Source organism: Ovis aries, chromosome 3, assembly GCF_016772045.2.
Source record: "Ovis aries strain OAR_USU_Benz2616 breed Rambouillet chromosome 3, ARS-UI_Ramb_v3.0, whole genome shotgun sequence".
In the NCBI taxonomy this organism is placed as follows: domain Eukaryota; kingdom Metazoa; phylum Chordata; class Mammalia; order Artiodactyla; family Bovidae; genus Ovis; species Ovis aries.
In genome coordinates, this window is record NC_056056.1 from 19,912,800 (window position 1) to 19,936,776 (window position 23,977).

General features: G+C 44.8%; 2 protein-coding genes across 16 annotated transcripts in view; one reads left to right on the forward strand and one right to left on the reverse strand.

Moving 5' to 3' along the window:
- Window positions 1–7,027, forward strand: part of ATP6V1C2 (ATPase H+ transporting V1 subunit C2) — a 92,369-nt gene extending 85,342 nt beyond the window's left edge. For 9 of the 15 annotated variants that reach the window (XM_042245787.2, XM_042245786.2, XM_042245784.2 and 6 more), the window contains 3 exons: window positions 1–138; window positions 973–1,070; window positions 2,205–5,745. In XM_042245787.2, the coding sequence (XP_042101721.1) occupies window positions 1–138; window positions 973–1,070; window positions 2,205–2,628 (660 nt within the window). In that variant the 3' untranslated portion in view covers window positions 2,629–5,745. The other 6 variants (XM_027966523.3, XM_027966522.3, XM_027966520.3 and 3 more) reach the window with 5 other exon arrangements.
- PDIA6 (protein disulfide isomerase family A member 6) overlaps window positions 6,320–23,977 on the reverse strand; it is a 23,384-nt gene continuing 5,726 nt past the window's right edge. Inside the window, exons 3-13 of the mRNA XM_015094221.4 lie at window positions 20,770–20,827; window positions 20,199–20,325; window positions 17,811–17,917; window positions 15,505–15,635; window positions 14,987–15,101; window positions 14,104–14,244; window positions 13,304–13,388; window positions 13,110–13,182; window positions 8,797–8,955; window positions 7,968–8,064; window positions 6,320–7,333 (exon numbers count right to left, since the gene is read on the reverse strand). Coding sequence (XP_014949707.1) covers window positions 7,265–7,333; window positions 7,968–8,064; window positions 8,797–8,955; window positions 13,110–13,182; window positions 13,304–13,388; window positions 14,104–14,244; window positions 14,987–15,101; window positions 15,505–15,635; window positions 17,811–17,917; window positions 20,199–20,325; window positions 20,770–20,827 — 1,162 coding nt within the window. The 3' untranslated portion in view covers window positions 6,320–7,264. The remainder of the gene's footprint in view (window positions 7,334–7,967; window positions 8,065–8,796; window positions 8,956–13,109; window positions 13,183–13,303; window positions 13,389–14,103; window positions 14,245–14,986; window positions 15,102–15,504; window positions 15,636–17,810; window positions 17,918–20,198; window positions 20,326–20,769; window positions 20,828–23,977) is intronic.

Sequence of the window (23,977 nt, forward strand, 5' to 3'; positions counted from 1 at the left end):
CAAACTTCCTGTGTTGCTCTTAAAAAGGGATCATCCACCCTCCCGGACCACAAGGTTAAGGTAACCCCGCTAGGGAACCCCGATAGGCCTGCTGCGGGGCAAAGCGACAGAGAGAGAGAGAGTGAGGGCGAGGGTGAGGTAAGCAACCCCTCCGGGAGCCCTGGGGTTCCCTGGCTCGCACGTCCTCGCCTGCTCGCACAGGCACCTTTGGGAGAAAACAAATCTTCGCCTTTCCTGTTACCTACTGTGGCTTTTGAGGTTTTAAATTCAATGACCCCCAGAATCATGCTTCCTCCTGATCTGCAGGGCCTCTTGGGAGCTGCCCTCCCCTCCCCCAGCAGTGTTGGGTGCTTGCTGGCCAGGCTGCCTTGGTTCTGGCTGGAGGTGGCTGGAGCTGGTGATGGGGCACAGACTGGCTGGGGGCGGGGGTTGGTGGTGGTCGGGCATCTCAGCTGTCTTCCCTGGGTGCTCCAGCTGGACCCACCCCTGACCTCTGCGGGCATCCGCGGAGGACAGCCTCACCAGCAGTAGTGATAGCTGCTGTGGCTGAGGGGCTGTGGCCACGTGAAGTGGGGCCATGAGGAGACCCCTGGAAGCGGTGGCTGGTAGATGATGCCAGGACCTGGCAGAAGGGGGACTCCTTGGCAGCGCAGTGTCAGACGGAGAAGTCTGCTAGCTGCCTGCAGAGAGCCCTGGGTCAGGGGCTACCCAGCCCCCTGAAGCTTGGTCGGCGGTGGCCCCGTGCGTGTGCCGGGTGGGCTGGCCCACCGAGCTACCCTGGCACCAGGCAGCCCCTGGAGAACACGCACCCAGGCCTGGCCCTGGGCCTTGACTGACCGACCTGCTGCTTCTGTGGGCCACTGGGCATTTCTTCTCGGCTTGGGGCTTGTTCTGTCAAAACCCATGTCCCTCTGTTGGCCGGGCGTCAAGTGGAATGGCCGGGAGGGGTCACCGCTCTCCTGTTCTCTGCAGGGCCCGCTGCTGCGATGGCTCAAGGTCAACTTCAGCGAAGCCTTTATTGCCTGGATCCACATCAAGGCGCTGAGAGTGTTTGTGGAATCTGTGCTCAGGTGCGTAGATGTGATGCTCTGGGGCCACCTGGCCTCTGCCACCCTCCTTCCAACTGGGACCCCCCCCACCCTGCCAGCCTCTGGGACATACCCTGGCCCTCCTACCCTCTTCTGCAATTCTTGGCTCTTGGCAACAGGCTTAGGGATTCCTGACTCCAACAAACCTTCCCTCAGTCCTGAGGCCCCTGCTGTCCGGTGCTGTGTGTCTCCTGCCAGGCTGGCGTCTTGCTCCCCCCACCCACTCTCTGCAGCCGTCCAAGGTCCAGTGGCTCCTGCAAGAAACACCAGCACTGTCTCCGTCCTTAAGTTTTGAGGCCTAGCCCTCAAGGCAGCACAAAATATAAAACCCAAACGAACCAACAGCAACAAAACTTACTTTACCTCTTTTTAAACAAATGCGAAATAGGTACACTATTTTGTGGAAAACTTGGCAACTACAGGTAAGCACAAAGAATGAGGAAAAATCACCTGTAACTTTACCACCAAGAGGAAACTGCTAACTCGCTGGTGTCCTAGCATCCTTCAGGCTTTTTGAGTTTGTTTTTTTAAATTTGCATTTAAATTTTAAATTTGATTTTTATAAAATGTTTACAAAAATGGAGTCAAGCAGGAAATTTTTACTGAAGCCCATTTGAACATCTCCTGTGCCCTGAACTATTGAGGGGGGTGGGTCTTGGCAGCACTGCATGTAGCTGACTGCACCCCCATTCCCAAAGCTTGACCTGCTCAGGCCTGCAGGTCCAGGCACCCCTTGGCCCCTCTGGGTGGTCTTGCTGGGCTCCTTCCCTGTGTACCCCAAAGGCGTCCTCAGGACCCCATCCTGCACCTGCCTGGTGGAGTGCCCTGCTCTTTTTTCCTTGCCCAGGCTTCCTTGGTGCCCCCTGCTATTCATTTCCCCCGAGGCTTCCCTGGACTTCTGGCTCTTCTTCCCTCCCAGTCTTTTCCTCCTGATCCTCGTATCTGCCAATGGCCTCAGGTTCCTCCCCAAACTTAAGGGCCCCCTTGGACGCCTCCCTCCCCATTCTTACATCCTGCCCCCTCCCTCCACATCACGGCACCACTGACAAGCCTCCATCCTGCCTTGACCCTTGCTCTCTCTCTCTCTGTCTCTCTCTTTCACCATCTCCTTCCCAGCTGTTGCCAAAGGCTCTTCCTTGGTCCTCTGCCTCCAGCTCATCCTTCATGTGGCTGCCAACGTGGTTTTGTCCAAACACAAGCTGGGTCTGACATGGCTCCTCGTCCTCTCTCAGACATCTCAGACCTCTGCCATGGCAAGCATTGTGAAAACGGGCTGAAGGGCAGACTCAAGATAACCCAGAGTATTCCAGATATCAACAGGCCCCAGTCTGTCCCTGCTCACCTTGAAAATCATTGGTCCTCAGGCTCAGTACAGCAAAGCCTGCCATCCTTACAGGAGGCCTATTTTGCTCAAGAGCGAGGTCCAGATGCTCCACAGAGGTCCCAGATATCGTGTTTAAGCTCAATAAAACAGAGTATATGCAAAAACAATTCTATTCAAAACTATCAGTGTATGACATTTTTAAAACCTATACTTTGATTTCTCCTGAATAGTTGTAATACATCACTATTAAAAAAAAAATTCAAGTTCAGAAATAGGTACTATGGAAAGTAAGTTCCTGTCAGTTCCACCACCCATGGATTATCCCGGTTAATGGTTTTAAGACTCTTCTTTCCCAAGTTGGGTCATTTATACTTGATGTTCTGCAAATTTTTTTTTTTTCATCTACTAATAGTTTCATCACTATGCATAGAGATACTTGATCTTTTTTCATGACTTTTTCATATTCCATCGTATGGAGCGCACATAAGCCAAGAAAACAGGTGTTAAAGCAACTTGAGTTCACTTGTTATCTTGTTCCTCCGACCCCTCGGCCTTTGCCCTCAATTGGCCCTTGCTGCTTTGTCTTTCCTCAGAGTTGGTTCTGTCCTTTTCCCCTACTCTAGGAGCTTGAGGGGAGGGCCGGGGTGACTTGCCTCTCTGCCTGTCACCCAGCCCGGAGTCGGATAGAGAGGAGGTGCTCTATGTTTGTGGGCTGAATCACGTCAAAGAGAAGTGGACCAGCCCTCAGTGGAGGAAGTGCTGGTTCATTGTCAGGCGCTTAAATCACCCAAGATGAAAATGGAAATGGGCCCTGGCTAAGTGGTGGGACCATGATGAGACTGGAGAAGCCGGCAAGGTAGCTGGGTAATTAATTAGTCTGGATCTTGGGAGAGGACTTGGTGAAGAATGGATGTTAGGGAATCACCAGCGACGGTTGATGTGTTTGGATGAGCTCACCTACGGAGGGTCATTTAGAGGGTACACCAAAGGGGAGCCCAGCCTCTAAGGCATTGGGGAAGAGAAGCCCATGGGGATGTCAGAGGTTGGAGGAGGGAAGAGATGGGTGAGTCAGGAAGCAGACAGTTGAGGCTTGACGTGTTTCTGGAATGAGACCACTGGGCGTGAGCAACTAGTGACTGAAGGATGCTCCGGTGACACAGGACCCTGGCTGCTCTCATAGGTGGGATGAGAGCTGGGGGAGTTTTTAAAAAGGGCACGATGGTGGCATGTGAGCAGGCAGGGGTGGTGACTGCAACCTTCTTAGTACAGAGGGCACAGGTGGAGGGGGAGGGTCCCCACTAGGGGGCCTCGAGGGGACGGAGGCTCCTGTACTGAGTGGTCCAGAAGTGGGGAGCCTGGGGGCAGCTGGATGAGAAAGGAGAGGGAGAGCTGACCCCCTGTTCCTGGAAGGCCTGTTCTGAGCAGGATGGAGTAGGTGTTTGAACTGACCAGGAGGGACAGCTAGCAGGGAGAGGACTGGAAGGGTCTGGGAAGAATGTGGAAGCCCTGAAACCAAAAGGGGAGTGGGATGAGGAAGGGGTCCAGAGCATGGAGGCTGGGCGAGGGGTGAGGGGCAAGGAGCGTTTCTGTGGCCAGTGTCTAGCTAGGGGTGTCTGTTACTCACCAGACATAGGGGTAGCACGGTGAACAAGGAGCTCACGGGCTGGTCAGGGGAGCAGAGCTCAGCAGATGGCCTCTTGGTTCAGGGGAAGGGTAAACAGCCTCCCAGAGCAACCTGGCGATGAACGTGGTGGGGTTCCCGGTCAGAGGGTGGCAGAGTGATGGTCTGGCTACTGCGTCTGTGAGCTGGAATGCTGTCTCCAGACACACGTGTGCCCTGGGCTCTGCATCAGTGACTGTCACCCTTTGAGAAGTCTAGAGGCTGGTGCTTGGACTTCCCTGCAGGGTGGGCAGGGTCAGCTGTGCTGGTGAGGTCGTGGGTGTGTGGTGGGGTCTCCATCCAGGGCACTGGGAGTCGGGTGGGACGTTCAGGAGGGAAGGCAGGGTGGGAGACACTGCTCATTCAAGCGACAGGGGCTCTCCAGGAAGCACTGTGACCTTCTGCTCATTGTCCTCTGGGTAGCCGGAGCTTTGATGACAAGAGACGAGAGCAAAGAAGGAATGAGGGTGTCTGCTGGGCCACCATTGAGCCCAGGGGCTCCTGCTAGTCCCCGGCAGCATCAGCGGCCCCTGTGGCCCTCCTCCTCTTGGCTCTGGTGGGGCCCAGCTCGCTCAGTGTCCTAAGGCCATGGGACCAGGTAGGTCTTCTGCTTGGTTACAGTGAGGCAATTACAAATGGCCCTTTCATTTTACTTTTCTATAGACCCACTAGGAGACCAACAGCCAGAAATGAGGACGGGGAAAGTCAGGGGCTAATTCATGGGCCTTGATTGTGAAATAAAAACGAAGTAATACTAACAGGTTAGGCAGTAAAACGGCACCTCAAGGCCAGCTTTCACATGCCTGACTCGGGCATGAAGCATAGTAAGTATTGAATATCCAAGCATTTGCTCACTGGTAGTATATATATATTTAAAACACTGACCCATTACAAAATGCACACTTAATTAATATAGTACTCGGTGTAAGCATTTTATTTTTGGTTGTACTGGGTCTTCATTGCTGTAATGGTGGAGAGCAGGGGCTACTCTCTAGTTGCCGAGCACGGGCTCTAGACCCACAGGCGTCAGTAGTTATGGTGCACAGCCCCTTGGGTGCTCTGTGGCATGTGGGATGTTACTTGACCAGAGATGGAATCCGTGTACCCTGCATTGACAGGCGGATTCTTATCCACTGGACCACCAGGGAAGTCCAGTGTAAATACTTTGTTGAGATAACACAACAGGAAAAGCTGCCAGCAAGTGGTTTTTACATGTACTCCAGCATCCAAAGTCCATTTAAAATCCTTTCTGTCCACCCAAAACTCAGCAAAAGGAATGAACAGTCTTGATAAACCAGATCTGTGTGTGCTGGTCTTTCAGTGGAGAAAAGTAAAGCCACTAAGCTGAATTTTAGACAAAGGCTTTGGAGTCAAAATATTTTTCGGATGGCCTCCTTTCAACTTGAGCTCTTACCACCTGACAATCACACATACCAAAGGGACCCCTTGCCTCTAAGTCAAAGACTGTCACCATCAGAAGCTGTTGAGCATGTTCTAGAGATTTTTCTGTGCAGAAAAATCTAAAAATTAGCCTCACTCCTGACCCTTGACATTCTGCTCAACGGAGTTTTCTTCTCCTAAGCTGTGTTGGCTGATTTCTCACTCTCACTAAATTTACTGTCAGGTTCATTTTACCCATATTGGCAGTAACTCCGTTACACGCTGGTCTGCCTCAACAGGTATGGACTGCCAGTGAACTTCCAGGCGGTTCTCCTGAGGCCTCATAAGAAGTCGTGCACCAAACGTTTACGAGAGGTTCTGAACTCCGTCTTTAGGCATCTGGATGAAGTTGCAGCTGCAAGTATATTGGATGTAGGTATATCACCCAGAGAGAGCAGCCTTTTACAGTAAGATCAGCTTCTCCACATGGAGCTATTCCCCCAACACGGTACCTGCCAGACTATTAGAAAAATCTACACTACACAAATGTGAAAGGTTAACAAGAGATTGTGTGCATGAGTTGGGGTGGACTGTGGCAGGCAGAAGCGTAAGACAGATAAGCTTATACATTAACGTGACATCTTTTGCAGGCATCCGTGGAGATCCCTGGACTCCAACTCAGCAACCAAGACTACTTTCCTTACGTCTACTTCCACATCGACCTTAGTCTTCTCGACTAGAAAGATGGGCTGGTACTGCTAAACTTGAGTATTCGTGCGAACTACTACAGACGCTTCTTTCCTCTAGCCCAAGAACAATTTAATTATCCTACAGAATTTAGATTTTTAGAGAAATTGCTCACAAAGATTAGTGACAGTTGTATTTATTTTTTGTTAAGTTACAGTAAAGAAATGTTCTCAGTTCTTTGAATTGTCTCTTTACTTATATTCTAATGTAATTCAAAAGTTCAGTTTTCTGAATGTCTTACATGAATGGGGACTTCCTATCAATTGGCAACCTGCTGCTGTATTTCATGTCTTAATGGGACATGCTGTGAGGGTTTAATAACAACGTATCAAAAACCTTGGGCTAAGTGTATAACCAGCTCTTTTCCCTAGTAGTTGCTGGTGCTGGCCAAAGACAAAAGATTGGGCACGGAGGGCAGTTCCCACTTGACAATCCACACTGTTTTTCATCCTTCTATATAAACTCGCTTTACGTTTCACATTTACAGCTGGAACCTGGCCTTGTGGGTCACAGGTAAGACCTGTGTGGCAGCAGGCATCCAGACAGTGTCACGTGAGCTGCGGGTTACAGGGAGGACAGACGTCAAGGTCGTCCCTTCACAATATTAATGTACGGGCTGAATACCGCACTCTGAATTTACCATGTGGACACTGATTTCATACGTTTATTGGCATTGTCCAAAATATTGTTTTATTCTTTAATGGAAAAAAGCTATTAATATTCAAATGAAAAGGGTCACATTAAAAAACTTGTAAGAAACAGCCTCCAAGAACATCCAAGCAGCAAGTCAGAGGGAGGGAAAAATGCTTCAACAGCCCATCAGTTTTCTTCAAAATATTACTTGACAGGATACAACTCATTTCACTGGCTACGACAATTCATAGAATTTTTCATTGTTTTCTTGAGACGCAAAAGTTCACTGTTGCAGTGTTTTCAAATGACCAGTCAAGGGTTACTTCTCGGTTAAAAAGGCCACTGGTAGGTTCCTTGGACTGGAAAGGACGTTCCTTCACTGCAGGAAAATCTGCTCCCAAGAAAAGAAAGCTGAAGTCTTTGCGGAGCCTCTCACAACTCATCTTTCTCCAGGTCGTCCAGCTCCACGTCACTCAGGTCAATGTCGTCTTCCACGGGAAGCTGTGGGACAGAAAACCACGGTCAGGCCCTGCAGGGCCTACACAGAGCCATAGGCAGGTGACCCTGAAGCCTGACGTCTCACTTCACACGGTCAGGCCCTGCAGGGTCTATGCAGACCCACAGGGAGGATGACCCTGAAGCCTGACGTCTCACTTCACAGACCAGTACATTTCTAGCGGTGCTCTGAGCACAACAGCTTCTGCTCACCCAGCTCCTGCTTTTAACCCTGCCTATCAATACAGGGAGAAAACTAACAGTGATTTAACTTGTCCTTTGAGGAGGATGGGCAGAAATGTACTGGAATATATTTAATTTCAAAGCCTGAATTTTGCACTTCTCTCAAAGTTACTGAATTCCAGGTTAAATGTTCACTTGAGGGCTAGTAGGAATGCAACCTCAGTGAATTTCTCTGGCTGTCTCAGTCATGAACATCCAGTGATGCACCCGACAACAGGGAGGATGGGATGAAGGGCCTACAGGCCTGAGAAACTGACACTTCAGGGCTAAGCTCACATCAAAGTTCAGGTCTGAGGGAGAGGTCTTGGGTCACAAGCAGCGAAGATGGGTCGAGAAAGTCAGAGGCAGGACGGAAGCCCCGAGTCCTGCTCATGGCTCAGTTGCCCTCAGGACTCACCTCGCCGTCCTTGCCATCCCAGGGCTCCCTGGTGCTGATGGTGGGGAAAGCCCCACCGCCTACAGGCGCCGTAGATCCACGCCCAAAAGACAGCTCCCTGAGGGGAAGATGAGGAGAATACGTGTGTTAATGATGGACGGTTGGCGCCAGTGAAGAAACAACTCTTTGCTCCTGAGAAGTACTTCACAAACTATCTTTTCCATCAGGGACAACAATGTCACTGTATGACAATATAATGGAATTCCTGAGGAAGGCTTTGGCAGCAGATAAAGCCAGTCACTACCAGTAATTTGAAAAACAGCGCAAACATATCTTGCCAAAATACAAGTAAGTAAAAACTGATCAAAGTTGATCTAGACATGGACTAGACCAGTAATAATACTTGATTAACAAAATTCCACACTAACTTTAGAGCCCAAGAAGGTTTCTCAGTGCGGCCACTCTCCACGTTCTGGCCCAGGGAGTCACTTTCCCACCATTCCCTGAACTGCTGTATGGGCAGAACAGAGGGCTTCAGCACAGTCAGTCAGACCCTGCGTGTACCAGACTCATGCAGGCTGTTACACCAGGATGGCTCACTGCCAAGTGCACAGGGTGGCAAAGGGGCCCGAGAGGAGAAAAGTGGTAGGATCACTTGCTAAGTAAAAGACTTCAACTGCACAGGAAGATGATTCCAAAGCTCTAATTTATGAACATGTGTTCTCCGAAATGTGAAAGAGGAAATTACTCCACTTATTGGGTACTCTAGAATAGTTTGGAACCATTACCACGAAAGAACCAAGTAAACAGTTTGACAAAACAAAAACAACTCAAGGAAGGAAGAAGTTACCTGAGAAACTCATTAATGCCTTGCTCACTGAATGATCCCTTTAGGAGAGCAAATTTCATCTTGCGTGCGTTAATAGCTGCCATAGCAGGGTATCCAAACCCTCCAATCCCCAGCGCATTTTCTAGTTCAGACTGGGCTCCAGCTTCTGTCCACAGCCACCTAGAAAAGTGGATTGATTTTTAGGGTAAAGATCCCTTTTGAATTAATTAGAACCCAATTAGTAGACATTAATTAAAGGACAAAAGATTACACATCAAATAATTTACAGAATGAGATAAGTATAGAAAAAAAATCAAAAACTAATTTGAGTTTTTTTAATAACATGTTCCAGATGTGCTCCTAAGTAACCTTGGTTCCTTTCCTGTTTCCTACACCCTAACCCTGAATGGACTGGTCTACCAACAGGACCGTTTCTCCTCCCAGTGCCCAAAATACTGTCCAATAAACCTGATGAATTTTCTCTGTTACTTGAAATCCTATCAGTATCATTTGGGGTTATTAATGTTCTTCGGGCATGTAACAACTTTTTTTTTTTTAAAGGTAAGGATATGTCATAATTCACACATGTAAAAAATGCTCAACCAGACTTCCTGGGTAGCACAGTAGGTAAGAATCTGCCTGCCAATGCAGGGGACACAGGTTTAATCCCTGGTACAGGAAGACATCACATGCTGCGGAGCAACTAAACCCACTGTCACAACTACTGAGTCTACACGCTGCAACCACTGAAGCCCATGTCCCTAGGGCTCGTGCTCCCCAACAAGAAAACCCAGTGCAATGAGAAGGCTGCCCACTGTCAGCTCCCTCTACTCATACAAGGATGAAGGACAAAGAACCTGGGCACACAGCCTCCTGCATGCACAGGCTAAACTAACAGAGGCTGTGCAAGGCCTCTGTGTGAGACCTGCACCCACGTGGAACCTGGGACAGCAGTGGAGATGGAGTACGTAGGGCAGAAAGATTATACAGTGGAAACGAGACAAGCTTTGTTCTGAACAATTGCCAACGTCCAGCCCTCACTCAGAAGAGGGTAAAGAAACATGCCTCTATTTCTGTCTTTATCTAGCCTTCAAGGCTGTGCTAGAATTCAGCTCTGTTACTAACTGTTTTTGCTTGCTAGCTGAGGACTCCAACCACCATTAGAACATGATTCCTATAAGAAAAAGTGTACCATGGTACAAATAAGATACTTGCATTGATTTGTTTCTTCCTAGGTGGTAATTATTTTTATTTACTAAAAAAACACCAGAAGATGAGCCCCTCAGGTCAGTAGGTGTCCAATATGCTACCAGGGATGAGAGGAGAGATAGCTCCAGAAGGAACGAAGAAGCTGGGCCAAAGTGGAAACAACGCTCAGCTGTGGATGTGTCTGGTGGTGAAAGTAAAGTCTGATCCTATAAAGAACAATACTGCATAAGCACTTGGAGTGTCAGGTCCATGAATCAAGGTAAACTGGATGCGGTCAAGCAGGAGACAGCAAGAGTGAACATCGACCATCTTAGGAATCAGTGAACTAAAATGGACTGGAATGGGCGAATTTAATTCAGATGACCATTATATCTACTACTATGGGCAAGGATGCCTTAGAAGAAATGGAGTAGCCATCATAGGCAACAAGAGAGTTCAAAATGCAGTATTTGGATGCAATCTCAAAAACAACAGAAGGAAGCTGGTTCATTTCCAAGGCAAATCATTCAACATCACAGTAATCCAAGTCTATGCCCTAACCACTATGCCAAAGAAGCTGAAGTGGACCAGTTCTACAAAGACCTACAAAACCTTCTAGAACTAACACTCAAAAAAAGATGTCCTTTTCATCACAGGGGATTGGAATGCAAAAGTAGGAAGTCAAGAGATACCTGGAGTAACAGGCAAGTTTGGCCTTGAAGTACAAACTGAAGCAGGGCAAAGGCTAACAGAGTTTTGTCAGGAGAACACACTGGTCATGGCAAACACCCTATTACAACAACACAAGAGACAGCTCTACACATGGACATCACCAGATAGGCAATACCGAAATTAGACTGATCATTTTCTTTGCAGCCGAAGATGGAAAAGCTCTATACAGTAAGCAAAAACAAGACCGGAGGGGACTGGCTCAGATTATGAGCTCCTTATTACAAAATTCAGACTTAAACTGAAGAAAGTAGGGAAAACCACCAGGCCATTTGGCTATGATCTAAATCAAATCACTTATGATTATACAACAGAGGGGATGAACAGATTCAAGAGATTAGATCTGGTAGACAGACTGCCTGAAGAATTATGGATGGAGGTACTGTATAATACTACACAGAAGGCGATGACCAAGACCAATCCTAAGAAAAAGAAATGCAAGAAGGCAAAGTGATTGTCTCAGGAGACTTTACAAATAGCTGAGAAAAGAAGCAAAGTGAAAGATAAGGAAGAAAGGGAAAGACAACCCAACTGGATGCAGAGTTCCAGAGAATAGCAAAGGGGAGATAAAAAGCCTTCTTAAGTGAAGACTGCAAAGAAAGAGAGGAAAATAGAATGGGAAAGACTAGAGATCTCTTGAAGAAAACTGGAGATACCAAGGGAATATTTCATACAATGATGGGCATAATAAAGGAAAGAAACAGCAAGGACCTAACAGAATGAAGACTATGTGGCACAAATACACAGAACTATACACAACCTTAATGACCTGGATAATCACAAACGTGTGGTCACTCACCTAGAGGCAGACATCCTACAGTGCGAAGTCAAGTGGGCCTTAGGAAGCATTACTATGAACAAAGCTAATGGAGATGATGAAATTCCAGCTATGTCAAATCCTAAAAGATGATGATGCTGTGAAAGTGATGCACTTAATATGCCAGAAAATTTGGAAAACTCAGCAGTGGCCACAGGACTGGAAGAGATCAGTTTTCATCCCAATCCCCCCAAAAGGCAATGACAAAGAATGTTCAAATCATCATACAACTGTGCTTATTTCACATGCCAGCAACATCATGTTCAAAATCCTTCAAAGGCAGACTTCGGCAGTACATGAACCGAGAACTTCCAGATGTACCAGCTGGATTTAGAAAAGGCAGAAGAACCAGAGATTAAACTGCCAACATCTGCTGGATCACAGAAAAAGCAAGGGACTTCTGGAAAAACATCTACTTCTGCTTCACTGACTACGCTAAAGCCTTTGACTGTGTGGATCACAACAAATTGTGGAAAATTCTTAAAGAGATGGGAATACCAGATCACCTTACCTGCCTCCTGAGAAACTTGTATGCAGGTAAGAAGCAACAGTGAGGACCAGACATGGAACAAAGAACTGGTTCAAAATTGGGGAAGAGTACATCAAGGCTATGTATTGTCACCCTGCTTCTTTACTTTAAATACAAAGTATATCATGTGAAATGCCGGCTAGATGAATCCCAAGATGGAATCAAGACTGCAAGGAGAAGGATCAACAACATTAGATAGGCAGATATCTAAGATACCACTCTAAATGGCAGAAAGTGAAGAGGAACCAAAAAGCCTCTTGATGAGGGTAAAACAGAAGAGTGAAATGCTACCTTGAAACTCAATATTCAAAAAACTAAGATCATGGCATCTGGTCCCATCAGTTCAAAGTGGAAAGAGTGACAGATTTTATCTTCTTAGGCTCCAAAATCACTGTGAAATGTGACTTCAGCCATGAAATTAAAGGATGCTTGCTCCTTGGAAGGAAAACTAGGACAAACTTAGACAGTATATTAAAAAAGAGAGATACCACTTCGCTGACAAAGGTCCATATTGTCAAAGCTATGCCTTTTTCCAGTAGTCATGTGGATGTGAGAGTTGGACCAAAAGAATGCTGAGTGCCAAAGACCTGATGCTTTCGAACTGTGGTGCTGGAGAAGACTCTTCAGAGTTCCTTGGACAGCAAGGACATCAAACCAGCCAATCCTAAAGGAAATCAACCCTGAATACTCTCCGGAAGGACTGATGCTGAAGCTGAATCTCCAATACCCTGGCCATGAAATGTGAGGAGCTGACTCACTGAAAAGAACCTGATGCTGGGAAACACTGCAGGCAGGCGGAGAAGGGGATGACAGAGGATGAGATGGTTGGATGGCATCACTGACTCGATGGCCATGAGTTGGAGCAAACCGTGAGAGATGGCAAAGGACAGAGAAGACTGGCGTACTGCAGTCCATGGGATCAGAGTTGGATGAGACTTAGCAACGAACAACAACAAAAAACACACCAACGTGAGCAGAGGAACACAGACTACAGGAAACGCTGAGGAAACCACTTTCAAACAGCACTATACTCTCCTTCCCAAATGATCCTGGGACAGTTTGATAACTCACCCCCACATCTTCTTCTTGTATTTGTCCGCCAACTTCAGAAGAACTTCCAAGTAAGAATTTCTGCCTGCAGCTCCTGATTTAAACAAAGATTTTACAGGTAAAAAGAAAGGAGTTGGTAAAGTAATTCCATCTGTTAAGTGTTCTCAGAGCAGGCAGCACAGAACTACTGGACAGAGAGCCCCCACTGGCCATACCCGTGTCAAGAATGTGGGGCAGCACGGCCACGACGCAGAGCTGATGCTCCTCACACGTCTTCTTGGCGACGTCCTCATTGATGATCTGCGGGGTCCAGAACACAACGGGTGTCGGAAGACCATGTGACACAGAACCCACAGGTCTGCTTGAACAGACTGGGCATTGTCACGCTTATTGAACAGCAAAGTAATTCAAGAGCGAGATTAGGCTCTTCCCAAATAATACTTCCTGTGTGCACTATAGAAATATGAACGAGAATTCCATTTTTATCTCTTAGCCATCTATCTGTGGTGGGGACGAGCCATTTGTATGCACACATGGTCTCTGAAATCAGGATGCCTGGGCACAGCCTTGCTCTGATGTTTAGTCTTTTAGACAGGTAAGAAAGCCATCAACATGTATTACATATTCTCATGGATTTGAGGCTATCTTTGCCTCTTCCCCATATGCAAAATGGAGATAAAAACGGTATCCACCTGTAAGTGTTCATATGAGAATTAGGTGCTCAATAAATGTTAGCTATTATTTTGAGAATGATAAATGAAAGACTGGATTTAATTTTAATGAAGCTAAGGTACCTTTTGCTTACAGTGCAATTACTTTAGTACTGAAAGTTATGAAAAGCTGCAATTTATAAGACAAGTTCTCCCCATCTGAAAGTACAAAAACACTCTAAAGAGAACAATTTAAAAAAGATAAAGAGCTAACTGGCAAAGACAGAAAATGTCTTTACTGCTTCAATGTGGCCTTTCATCAGACTGGAAAAGCACTCCTTACTATAGGTGATGAAGAGGTTTACCTCAAGCAGCTCAGGAGGTGGGGCATTATCAGAAAACAGATCGAGGGCCCGGGAAACAATGTCGGATCTCGTGCGTCCCCCGTCGTAATCCACAGGAGACTCACCTTTCTGGAATATCTTGATTGTAGGGAATCCCCTAATCTATTAAAAATTAAAATTTTGTTGCTGTTTGTTGCTAAGTCGTGTCTGACTCTTTGCGACCCCCATGGACTGTATCCCACTGGGCTCCTATGTGGTATTTCCCAGGCAAAAATACTAGAGTAGGTTGTCATTTCCTCCTCCAGGAGATCTTCCCAACCCAGGGATCAAACCCGCATCTCCTACATTGGCAGGTGAATTCTTTACCACTGAGCTACCAGGGAAGCCCCCAAAATAAAATATCAGAGTAGATATCAAATTAATATTTAATAATAAGTAAGATGATCTTTATGGCTAAAACTACTTTATAGGTAATTTAACATAACAAAAACACTCCTTGGCCTGCATCAGTGTCTAAGGGGCAGCATGCAGAGGTCTATCAGTCGGGATATTAACAGTCTCACTGCCAGGCTTAGCCAAATCTTATTCAGACGCTGGACATACCTCAATACAGTAATATATGTGCTCGAGAACAAAGGGACAAACTTCAGAAGCTGTATGAGTAACCTGTGAAAGCCTGGGCTCACATTAAGCCCGTAGGCAGTGCACTGCTGAAAGCAAAACCAAGAACCCTCAACAGTCCTGAGTCCCGTATTTACCAGTTAAGATAGCGAATGATTTCATTTCTTCATTACAAAATGGCTAAATTCCTCTCCCACCTCCTAGGGAGACCAGGAATACACGATGGAGTGACAGTTGAAAGCAGCGTGTTTCCAAGAGAAACCAGCCTCCCAAGCATACTCACCCCGTATCGGCTGGCGAGAACCTGGTTCACGGTGGCATCCACAGCTGCGAGTTTCACTTTGCCTTTCGTTTGCTCTTTCACCTCTGTAGCGGCCGCGGCCCATTCTGGCTCTAGGCTACAGAAAACACCCTGCATTTTAAAAGGGTATGCCAACTCTAGGCACACATCCTTTAACTGCTGCACACATTTCCATCCAGTCCAGTGAAATCACACTTGGGAAACACTCCGCGTGCAGCTTTATGAAAGCTCTGATGCCCCACCCTCCCACATTCACTTCCCCATCCTTCATCCATCATGCCCCTCCCAACCCTGGATGCCAGCTCCCTGCTCATCTCTGAAAACATGACAGAGGAAACACTCGGCGCAAATGCTGACGTTTAACACTCACGTAGAGCCAAAACTTTGGGGGAGAACATCTTGGGGATCACCTAGGACCTGCTTCAGCTCTTCAGAAGTGAGCCAGGGGAACAGACTAAAAGCACTGTGACTTAAAAAAGTACCTGGTACAAAGCACTTACTTTTTGCAGTGTCCACACCAGGGAGCATAAAACTCAACCATCCAAACATCTTCACTGTCAAGGACATTCTTGTCAAAGTTGTCATCCGTCAGCTCAATCACGTCCTTCTTACTTGAACTGTCACCTCTGCCCTGTCATTTGTGACATTAAACCTTAGGTTACAACTTGGCCAAAAAGAACACTATCACCATTCTACATATACATATAGCAATAATCAATTCTACATCTTAACAAAGTTTTGAATTCTTCTTTCAAGTGAAAACTATTTTACTCAGATAGGGAACATTCCTTAGTATTATTCTTTTTATCTGGTAAACAGTATTTACTTTCAAAGAATTACCAGTACACTCAGTATCACACGTAACATGAACCTGAACTCTACTTTTGCTGCCTTCATTAAGAGAAACCCCAGCTGTGGCTCACAGAACCACCTCAGTAACACTGTTCTCATTCAGAACCACGCTGGTTCATCCTGGGTACCTACAGTTCAGATAAAGCCCCTACTACTTGAGAAAGCTAAAAACAACACTTAACCCTTTTATCTTTTCGAAGCATTTTCTTTAATACTAAACCTACAAAGCAGTCAGAATTGATATAATGCTTTCTGTTGCCTGGGCCAAAAGCCATCAGCGTTGAAAAGACAACCTGTGCTCATTAAATGTCTTAAGTTTGAGATAAAAGGCATGAAATCTCTGGTAAGCTAAGCCTGTATAAAGAAGCTACTCCTACTGGTCTCCTAGAAGTGAAGGGCTGTTTTATTACGTGCGCAGGCAGACCTTGGAGATCCTGTTGGTTTGGTTCCAGACCACTGCAGTAAAGCGAGCATCGCAATAAAGAAACTCATATGAATTTCTTGGCTTTCCTGGTGCACATAAAAGTTATGTTCACACTATACTGTAGCCTATAATTTTCGTACCGTAGTTTATTCAGTGTGCAATAGCATTATGTCTAAAAGACAATAAATATCTTAATTCAAAAATATGTTAATGCTAAAAAATGCTAACCCTCATTTGAGTCTCTAGCGAGTCTTATTTCTCTGTAATAGCAACATCAAAGATCACAGATCATAATTAAATCACCATAATTATAACAAAAACTTTTGAAATACTCCAAGAATTAACACAATGTGACAGGGTGAGCAAACGCTATTGAAAAAATGGCACTGACAGACTTGCTTGATGCACAGTTGCTACAAATCTTCACTTTGTAAAAAATGCAATGATTTGAGAAGTGCAATACAATGAAGTGTACCTGCATGTATCAGGAAGAATTCAACGCCTTTTCACAAAAACATAAGCACATCATGGTTAAAATCCACATTTCATACAAGGAGATCTAATATATCCATCTGCAGAAAAGGAATCTTCTTCCCTATCCAGTTGTGTGTGTATGTGCACGCATGCTCAGCTGTGTCTGACTCTTTCTGGCCCCATGGACTGTAGCCTGGCAGGCTTGCTTTTCCGTCCATGGGATTTTCCAGGGAAGAATACTGGAGGGGGTTGTCATTTCCTACTCCAGGATATCTTCCTGACTTAGGCATTGAACCAACATCTCTTGTGTCTCCTGCATTGGCAGGCATTCTTTACCACTAGCACCACCTGGGCTCTCTATCCAATTATGTGTGAATAAAAACGTCCAGGGATTTCAGCCTGACTGCCACAGACACAGGCCAAGAGGCCATCCAAATTTCATCCGTGTTTGTCCAAAGTTGACCTAGAGGAGAGCGTATCTCCCTCTCACCACTTTGGAACTACAAACACCATGGAGGCGAGAGTTCAGCTTCCGGGGCCTGAAGCTCTTTCTCTCTTGCTGTCTTCCAAACTCTTCTACTTAGGCCCAGGGCCAAGGAAGCCATTTCGGGCCTGGTTCTTGGCCAGCAGCTCAGCGGCGGTGGACGCCCCAGGGGTGACTGGCCAGGAGCAGAGACCACAGGGGGCCACACGAGCAGCTCTGACTCCCTCTGCAGTCACTTGACTCAATGTCCTCTTATTATTACTATTTTTTAAACTCAAAGTCCACCAATTTAAAGATAATTATCTTCTTTGCAGAGTTTCCCTGGTGGCTCAGCTGGTAAAGAATCCACCTGCAATGTGGGAGACCTGGGTTCTAGCTCTGGGTTGAGAAGATCCCCTGTAGAAGTGAACAGCTACCCACTCGAGTATTCTGGCCTGGGGAATTCTATGGACTAGTGCATGGGCTTGCAAAGAGTTGGACACAACTGAGCGACTTTCACTTTCATGCCCAGTTTACAATCAGGCTTCAAGATCATGACACAGGTTAAAAACTGACATTATACAGAGCCTTACTTGTTTTCCAGAGCTGTAGCCACTGCCCCGGCCGCCAAGGCGGTCTTTCACAAGCTGGCGCAGAGCACTGAGGGCAGCGTCCACAATGGCTTCACCCGTTCTGCCACCTGCAGGGAGACAGGGGCATCAGGTGAACAGCAGTGGGCAGGCTGGGTGTCTATATCTGATGCTAGCTAAAGACTGGAACAGACATGTCTGTCAGCTTCATCTGGTGTTCAAACAGACCTACTCGAGTGTCTTTAAGACAGGACCAGTTTCTTCTAGGATGTATTTCCTGCTTAAACTTTACACCGGGAAAACTAATTCCTCTTCTTCAGTTTTAGGTTATTAGTGTAAACAAGGACATCCTATTCACCCATAAATACCATCTACTACTGAGAAGAGTTCATTGCAATGTCTACTGGATGTGTAACATGTACACAGATGAAAAAGGCTATCTTGTTAACAGAGCAGGATGAATTTCTAAACACAAAGTACCAAATGAAGGGAATGGAAAAAACTATTTAAATGAGATTAATGGATAGAAAGGACTGGACAAAGGAGGATATGAGGCATCTGAAGCTAAGAAACTGGAAAGCAACCTACTTCCTTCTACCTTGTATAAAACACAGTTATTCTGGGCTTTGAGGTTCTGTAGCTGAACTTGCTCTTAATTTCAATCCCTGTATTTACAACAGTGGCACTAACCTTGGGAAGTTTACCAAGAGCTATGTGCTCAAGAACAAGTCAGGAGACTCCTGATTTACTCAGAAGAAAATGGACAATATATGCCTTGAGATCATCGGAGTTCAAAGGCAAAACTAACAAGATCTCCTCAGAAAGTTTTTTATTAGAGTTTTCTAATCAAACTGCCCAGAGAGAGAGAAAAACGTCTAAGAACACTTCAGACCTGACATTAGAAAGAAAGTACAGCACAGCAGTACTCAGAGTGTGTTCAGATAATCGTCTACTACATCCTGGCTGAGATGTAGTGACCAAGCATGTCACTTCCTAAGACAGGCAGGCAGGCAGACCTCAACATAAAAACAGCCTTCTGCTCCTTATCTACTGCAGACACCCCACTTTCTGAGTCAGTGCCCCTCCCAACAATCTCTACCTAGAAGTACACCAAATCAAGAAATACACTAGGGAAAAAGACAGAGAGGGTTTTCTCATTCTAGACCAAAGGCGAGCAAATTCTTCCTGCAGAAGATCAAACAGTCATTATTTTTGGCTCTGCAGGCCACACTGCTCGTTGTAGCCACTTGACTCTGCTGTCTTACTGTAGAAGTAGCCATAGACAACACCAGTGAAAAAGCATGACAGTGTTTTGAAAACTTATTCACAAAACCAAGCAGCAGACCAAATGCTAACCCCTGCTCTAAATATTCAATTTTCACAAATTAGCAAAATTAAAAAATTATATTCCAAAGCAGAAAAGCAGGTGTTTACTAAGAAAAATGCAACTTTGTTTTATGGAGTTTTAGAGCTATCTTCAATATGATACCTATCTGTGACATCTTAAATAACAGGCAACTCTATAAAAGAACAGCTGACTAAAGTAACATTTAAGTCTTGAGAGTCTGGAGCCAGAGTTCTCTCCAGCTGCTTCAGTAACTCACAGCAGATACAATTACGTCACCTATAAAAAGGAGAACGTGCAGGACTTCCTCATTATCAACAGTTTAAAAGACTAAATAATAGCTTTAATAATTCAAATACTATGTATGTTTACAAGACTTAAAGACTCATGGGCAAAACACTCCAGGGTAATATCAACAGTTCAAACTGACTTTCCAGTTATAGGACTTTCTTTTCCCACTCTTATGCTCGAATTCCTAACAGTGAAGGGATGAGCACTCAGAGCAAGAAAACACTTGCAGATCTTTAAAAATACTATATAATTATAGAAACTTATTAAATAGTAAGTAGTGAGTAAAATATCTTGTTGTTGTTTAGTTGCTAAGTTATGTTCAACTCTTTGCGAACCCATGGACTATAGTCCGTGAGGTTCCTCTGTCCATGGGATTCCCCAGGCAAGAATACTGGGGTGGGTTGTCATTTCCTTCTCCAGGTAAAATACTGAGTAAATAGTATTTGTTTTGAAAAAACTAACAAGAAAAAGGAAAGCACAAAACATCACTACTCTATCATTGCTAAGGCCGTGTGGTCTAAGCTAGCATAAACAATAATAATTAAAAAAACCTTTCACCTGTTTGACATGTTTAATCTCTGAGCAACTCAGAAGATGTAGGAAATCACAGATTAGGAATTTTAGGCACAAGGCAGGTGAGAAACTTGTAGGCAGCAGGGCCAACAGGTTACAGAACCCCAGGTTCTCTATCTGGTCCTACCCACTCACATTAGAATTCCAACCAAGGGCATGAAGTAATTAGGAAAAGTTCTTACCTTGATAATCTTCTGGTTTGTTTTTGTTGGATCCAAAAATCTTAATGGTAGGAAATCCCTGAACACCATACTGACCCCCTAGGGACTGATGTTTGTCTGCGTCAACTGCACCAACTTTGACAACATCCTGTGGAAACACAGAAGGAATATCCCTTTTTCTTTCAACCAGAGCAGACTCCACAAGAACCCATCATCTGATGATGTAAACTCAGAGACAAGATAATAAAGGGCAGGGTCCTATTTGCCAACAGAATTATGACAGCTGTAGCCTGGGAAACCATTCCTAAATGGAGGGCTGGACAACAGGCAAGTCAGCCTGTGAGGAAACTCAGCAGCTCCCAGAAATAGCCCGACTAAGCACAATTATGCCACTTCACTGGGAAACAGAATTAACGAAAATAGATAAGACATAATTTAGAATGTACAGTATCCCCTTGTTCCCTACATAATCCTGGAAGCAGAACAAGAGTACTGGGCTTCAACATGCAAACTGACCTCCTACTGTACATTAAGCCCATTTGCTTAAACTTATTTCAACATACACAGGTGAACATGAACATTATAAACTCACTTTCAAGGCAGTTGCTGCTTTCTTCCATTCTGGTGTTAACCTCTGGCAGTGGCCACACCTTGCAGGGGGTAAAAACACAAGGAAACAGTCAGTCTTTGATTCCAATTTGAGAAACACTCCCCAATGGTCTCCTGAGTGCCATGGACTGGGGGTGGGGGTTTGCAGGGAGAACAGCACTAAAAAGACACGATTGGTGACCAGAAGGAGCTCACTGTTGTGATTTCACTACGATCCTTTTTTTAAAAAAATCATAATAAAAAACCTTCCAAACTACTGCCAAGTTAAATTATATTTAAACAGTTTAAACAAATACTATCATTTGTAACTCCATCCCTGAGGGGGAACAGCAGTATTTACCTTGCCGGGTGTGCCTCAAGTGTGGTCTGAGTTCTATGCTAAGCAAAATGCAGATTCTGAGACCCCCCAAGGAATCAGAGTTCCTAAAGAAGAGGTTCAGGAACCTGTCTTTAGTAAGTCCCACTAGTGATTCTTCAATCTATTAAGGTTTGATAGCCCCGACATAGTCCAGAATTTTCATCTTATAGATGAGACGACTGTTTCAGAGCCTGGATCTGTGGGGCCTGCGTCTTAATGCGCTATAGCTCCCATGGCAGCTTGTGGAGTTAAAATGCACATGCAGTCTCAAGTCAGTAAGGCTAAGGAGTGAAAAGCCTTGACACCACAAGGTGGTGATAAAAGAACAAGGGGAGTTAGACAGAGACACACAAGACAAGGAAAAATATTCTTCATCTTTTAGGTACTAGTACTTGGGAAAAATTACTGTGAAATGTAACACACAGACAAGTGCTTTAAAAAAGAATTATATATACAGAAGTCTATTATGTGTGTATCAGCTATCCAGGTTATAGGCAGCTATATTACTTTCATCACCGTGTAATACCCATGTATGAAGACAGCGTAGCTAATTTAACTACAGGTGACTATTTCCTTTTTTAAACAAAGTCAATTTTCTTTTAATTAGGTCTCTAAGCACCTAATGAGCCAATGCCATGTGCCAGGACCATGAGGCGCATTCTTCACACAGGATTTCATCTCATCAGCACAGCCACCCGCAGGCAGGCTTCGTGGTCATTTTCATTCTACAGATGATGAAACAGAGCCTAAGAAGATAAGAAACCCTTCCAATGTCACCCAGTGACAGAGCTGCCTGACAGGTTTTCCTGGCTCCAGATCCCACGCTCTTAGTCAGTATGTAACATCACCTTCCGGGGGCCTAAGCATAATCCAATAGTTTAGAAGTCAAGATCTTTCAGCAAAGTGCCCTGAAATGCTGATTCTACCCACTACCTACACAGCATATTTTGCTATTCAGGTAAGCTACTTGGAAATCTAGGAGTCAAAATTTTACAGGACTTTATGCCTCTTTAATTTCAACTTATTCTAATGAAGGAAGGACTTAAATCAGAGATTGTCAGAGTACATACACCCTGTAATTTCAATGTTAAGCAATGTAAAGACAGATCAAAATGCCACAAATATAAATATAGCAGCACACCCTTAACTCAGGGGTTTTTCACTGGGGTCCACGGATCCCCAAAGGGATAGTGGACAAGAATTTAAGAGCTCTGTAAGCTTTGATTGGGGGGAAATCCTCTATTTTCACTAACCTGTAATTCAACTTTAGGATTTCTTTCAATTATAAACAGTAATAACATATCATAGTGGGTTTGTACTTGTGACTCTGTCAAAAATAAAAATCACAGCTATTTTCTCACCACCACTATAGCTGGTGCAAGTTTCTTTCAACATCATTTACGTTCATCACCATTTCAGAATTATGGTAGCTAGCTGTTAAAATCTGCTGCTGGACCTTGCTATTTATAGTCTCTGTAAATGAGGACTGCAAAACCATATCAAGATTTACTTTGATAGTTTAATAATCTTATTCCAATATTTCAGGTTCCCTTTGTGATCCCATAGCTTTTATTTTATGCATGTAAAACCTTTATTCTAAGGAGGAACTCATAGTCTTCGCCAAGCTGCCAAAGTTTAAACACACTGAGAGGTTAAAAGCACACTCTCTAATGAGACATTCTCTCATCCAGGACACTATGAAGCAAAACTTTGCCAGTTAACAATGACAACCCTGTATGCAGGACAGCAAAGGAGACACAGATGTGTATAACGGACTTTTGGACTCAGAGGGAGAGGGAGAGGGTGGGATGATTTGGGAGAATGGCATTCTAACATGTACACTATCACGTAAGAATTGAATCGCCAGTCTATGTCTGACGCAGGATACAGCATGCTTGGGGCTGGTGCATGGGGATGACCCAGAGAGATGTTATGGGGAGGGAGGTGGGAGGGGGGTTCATGTTTGGGAACGCATGTAAGAATTAAAGATTTTAAAATTAAAAAAATAATAAAAAAATAAAAAATAAAAGAAAGAAAAAGATAAAAAAAAATGAATTTGAAAAAAAAAACAAAAACCAATAATAATTAACTACTTGATCCAGAACGTTCTCAAGCATGCTGACTGGTTTTGTTTTGAAATGAGGTATATTTTCATATACTGTAGCTCCCCCCAAACAAGGTAAATTACCAATGCCATAAACGACAAAAAATATCAAACTTGTAAAAGCTGCATACAAAGGCATTCAACAATATTAAGCCTGTACAACTGCCATTTGTACCTTTACTAAAATGAATGAACGAACCTATACAGAATTCTTATTTGGATAACAAAGAAAAAAACAAAAGGAATTAAAAAAAAAAAAAGTATTAAGATGAACAGTATTTTCATAATGTAGTAACATAAACTTTTAAAGTGAAGGATTTTACCATGATTTGCTACACTGAACTGGAACTGAGTTTCTAAAACTGCTTTCTTTTTCCAAAGAAAAAACTGAAAAGCAATAAAGGAAAATCTTTATTATTTAGGCATTGCCTAAAAAGCGCCTGCTCAAGGACTGTCTGTAAGAATTCCATTCACTACCCGCCCTGCCCCTCAGAGGACCATTCTGGACCTCAAGTCAGCGCACAGCTCACCTGCAGATACAGCTGGTGGTACTCCATCTCCTCTCAGGCACCTGTCATCTGCAGTCTGCAGCAGTGACAGTCTCATGCCTATCCTGCACCAATTCCATTGATCTGTTTCTACACGTTTATTTGTTGGGGCTTTGGTTTTGTTTTCATTAAGTATTTTAACTACATAAACGATCAGTGCAATACTGTGTAGTTTGACTGT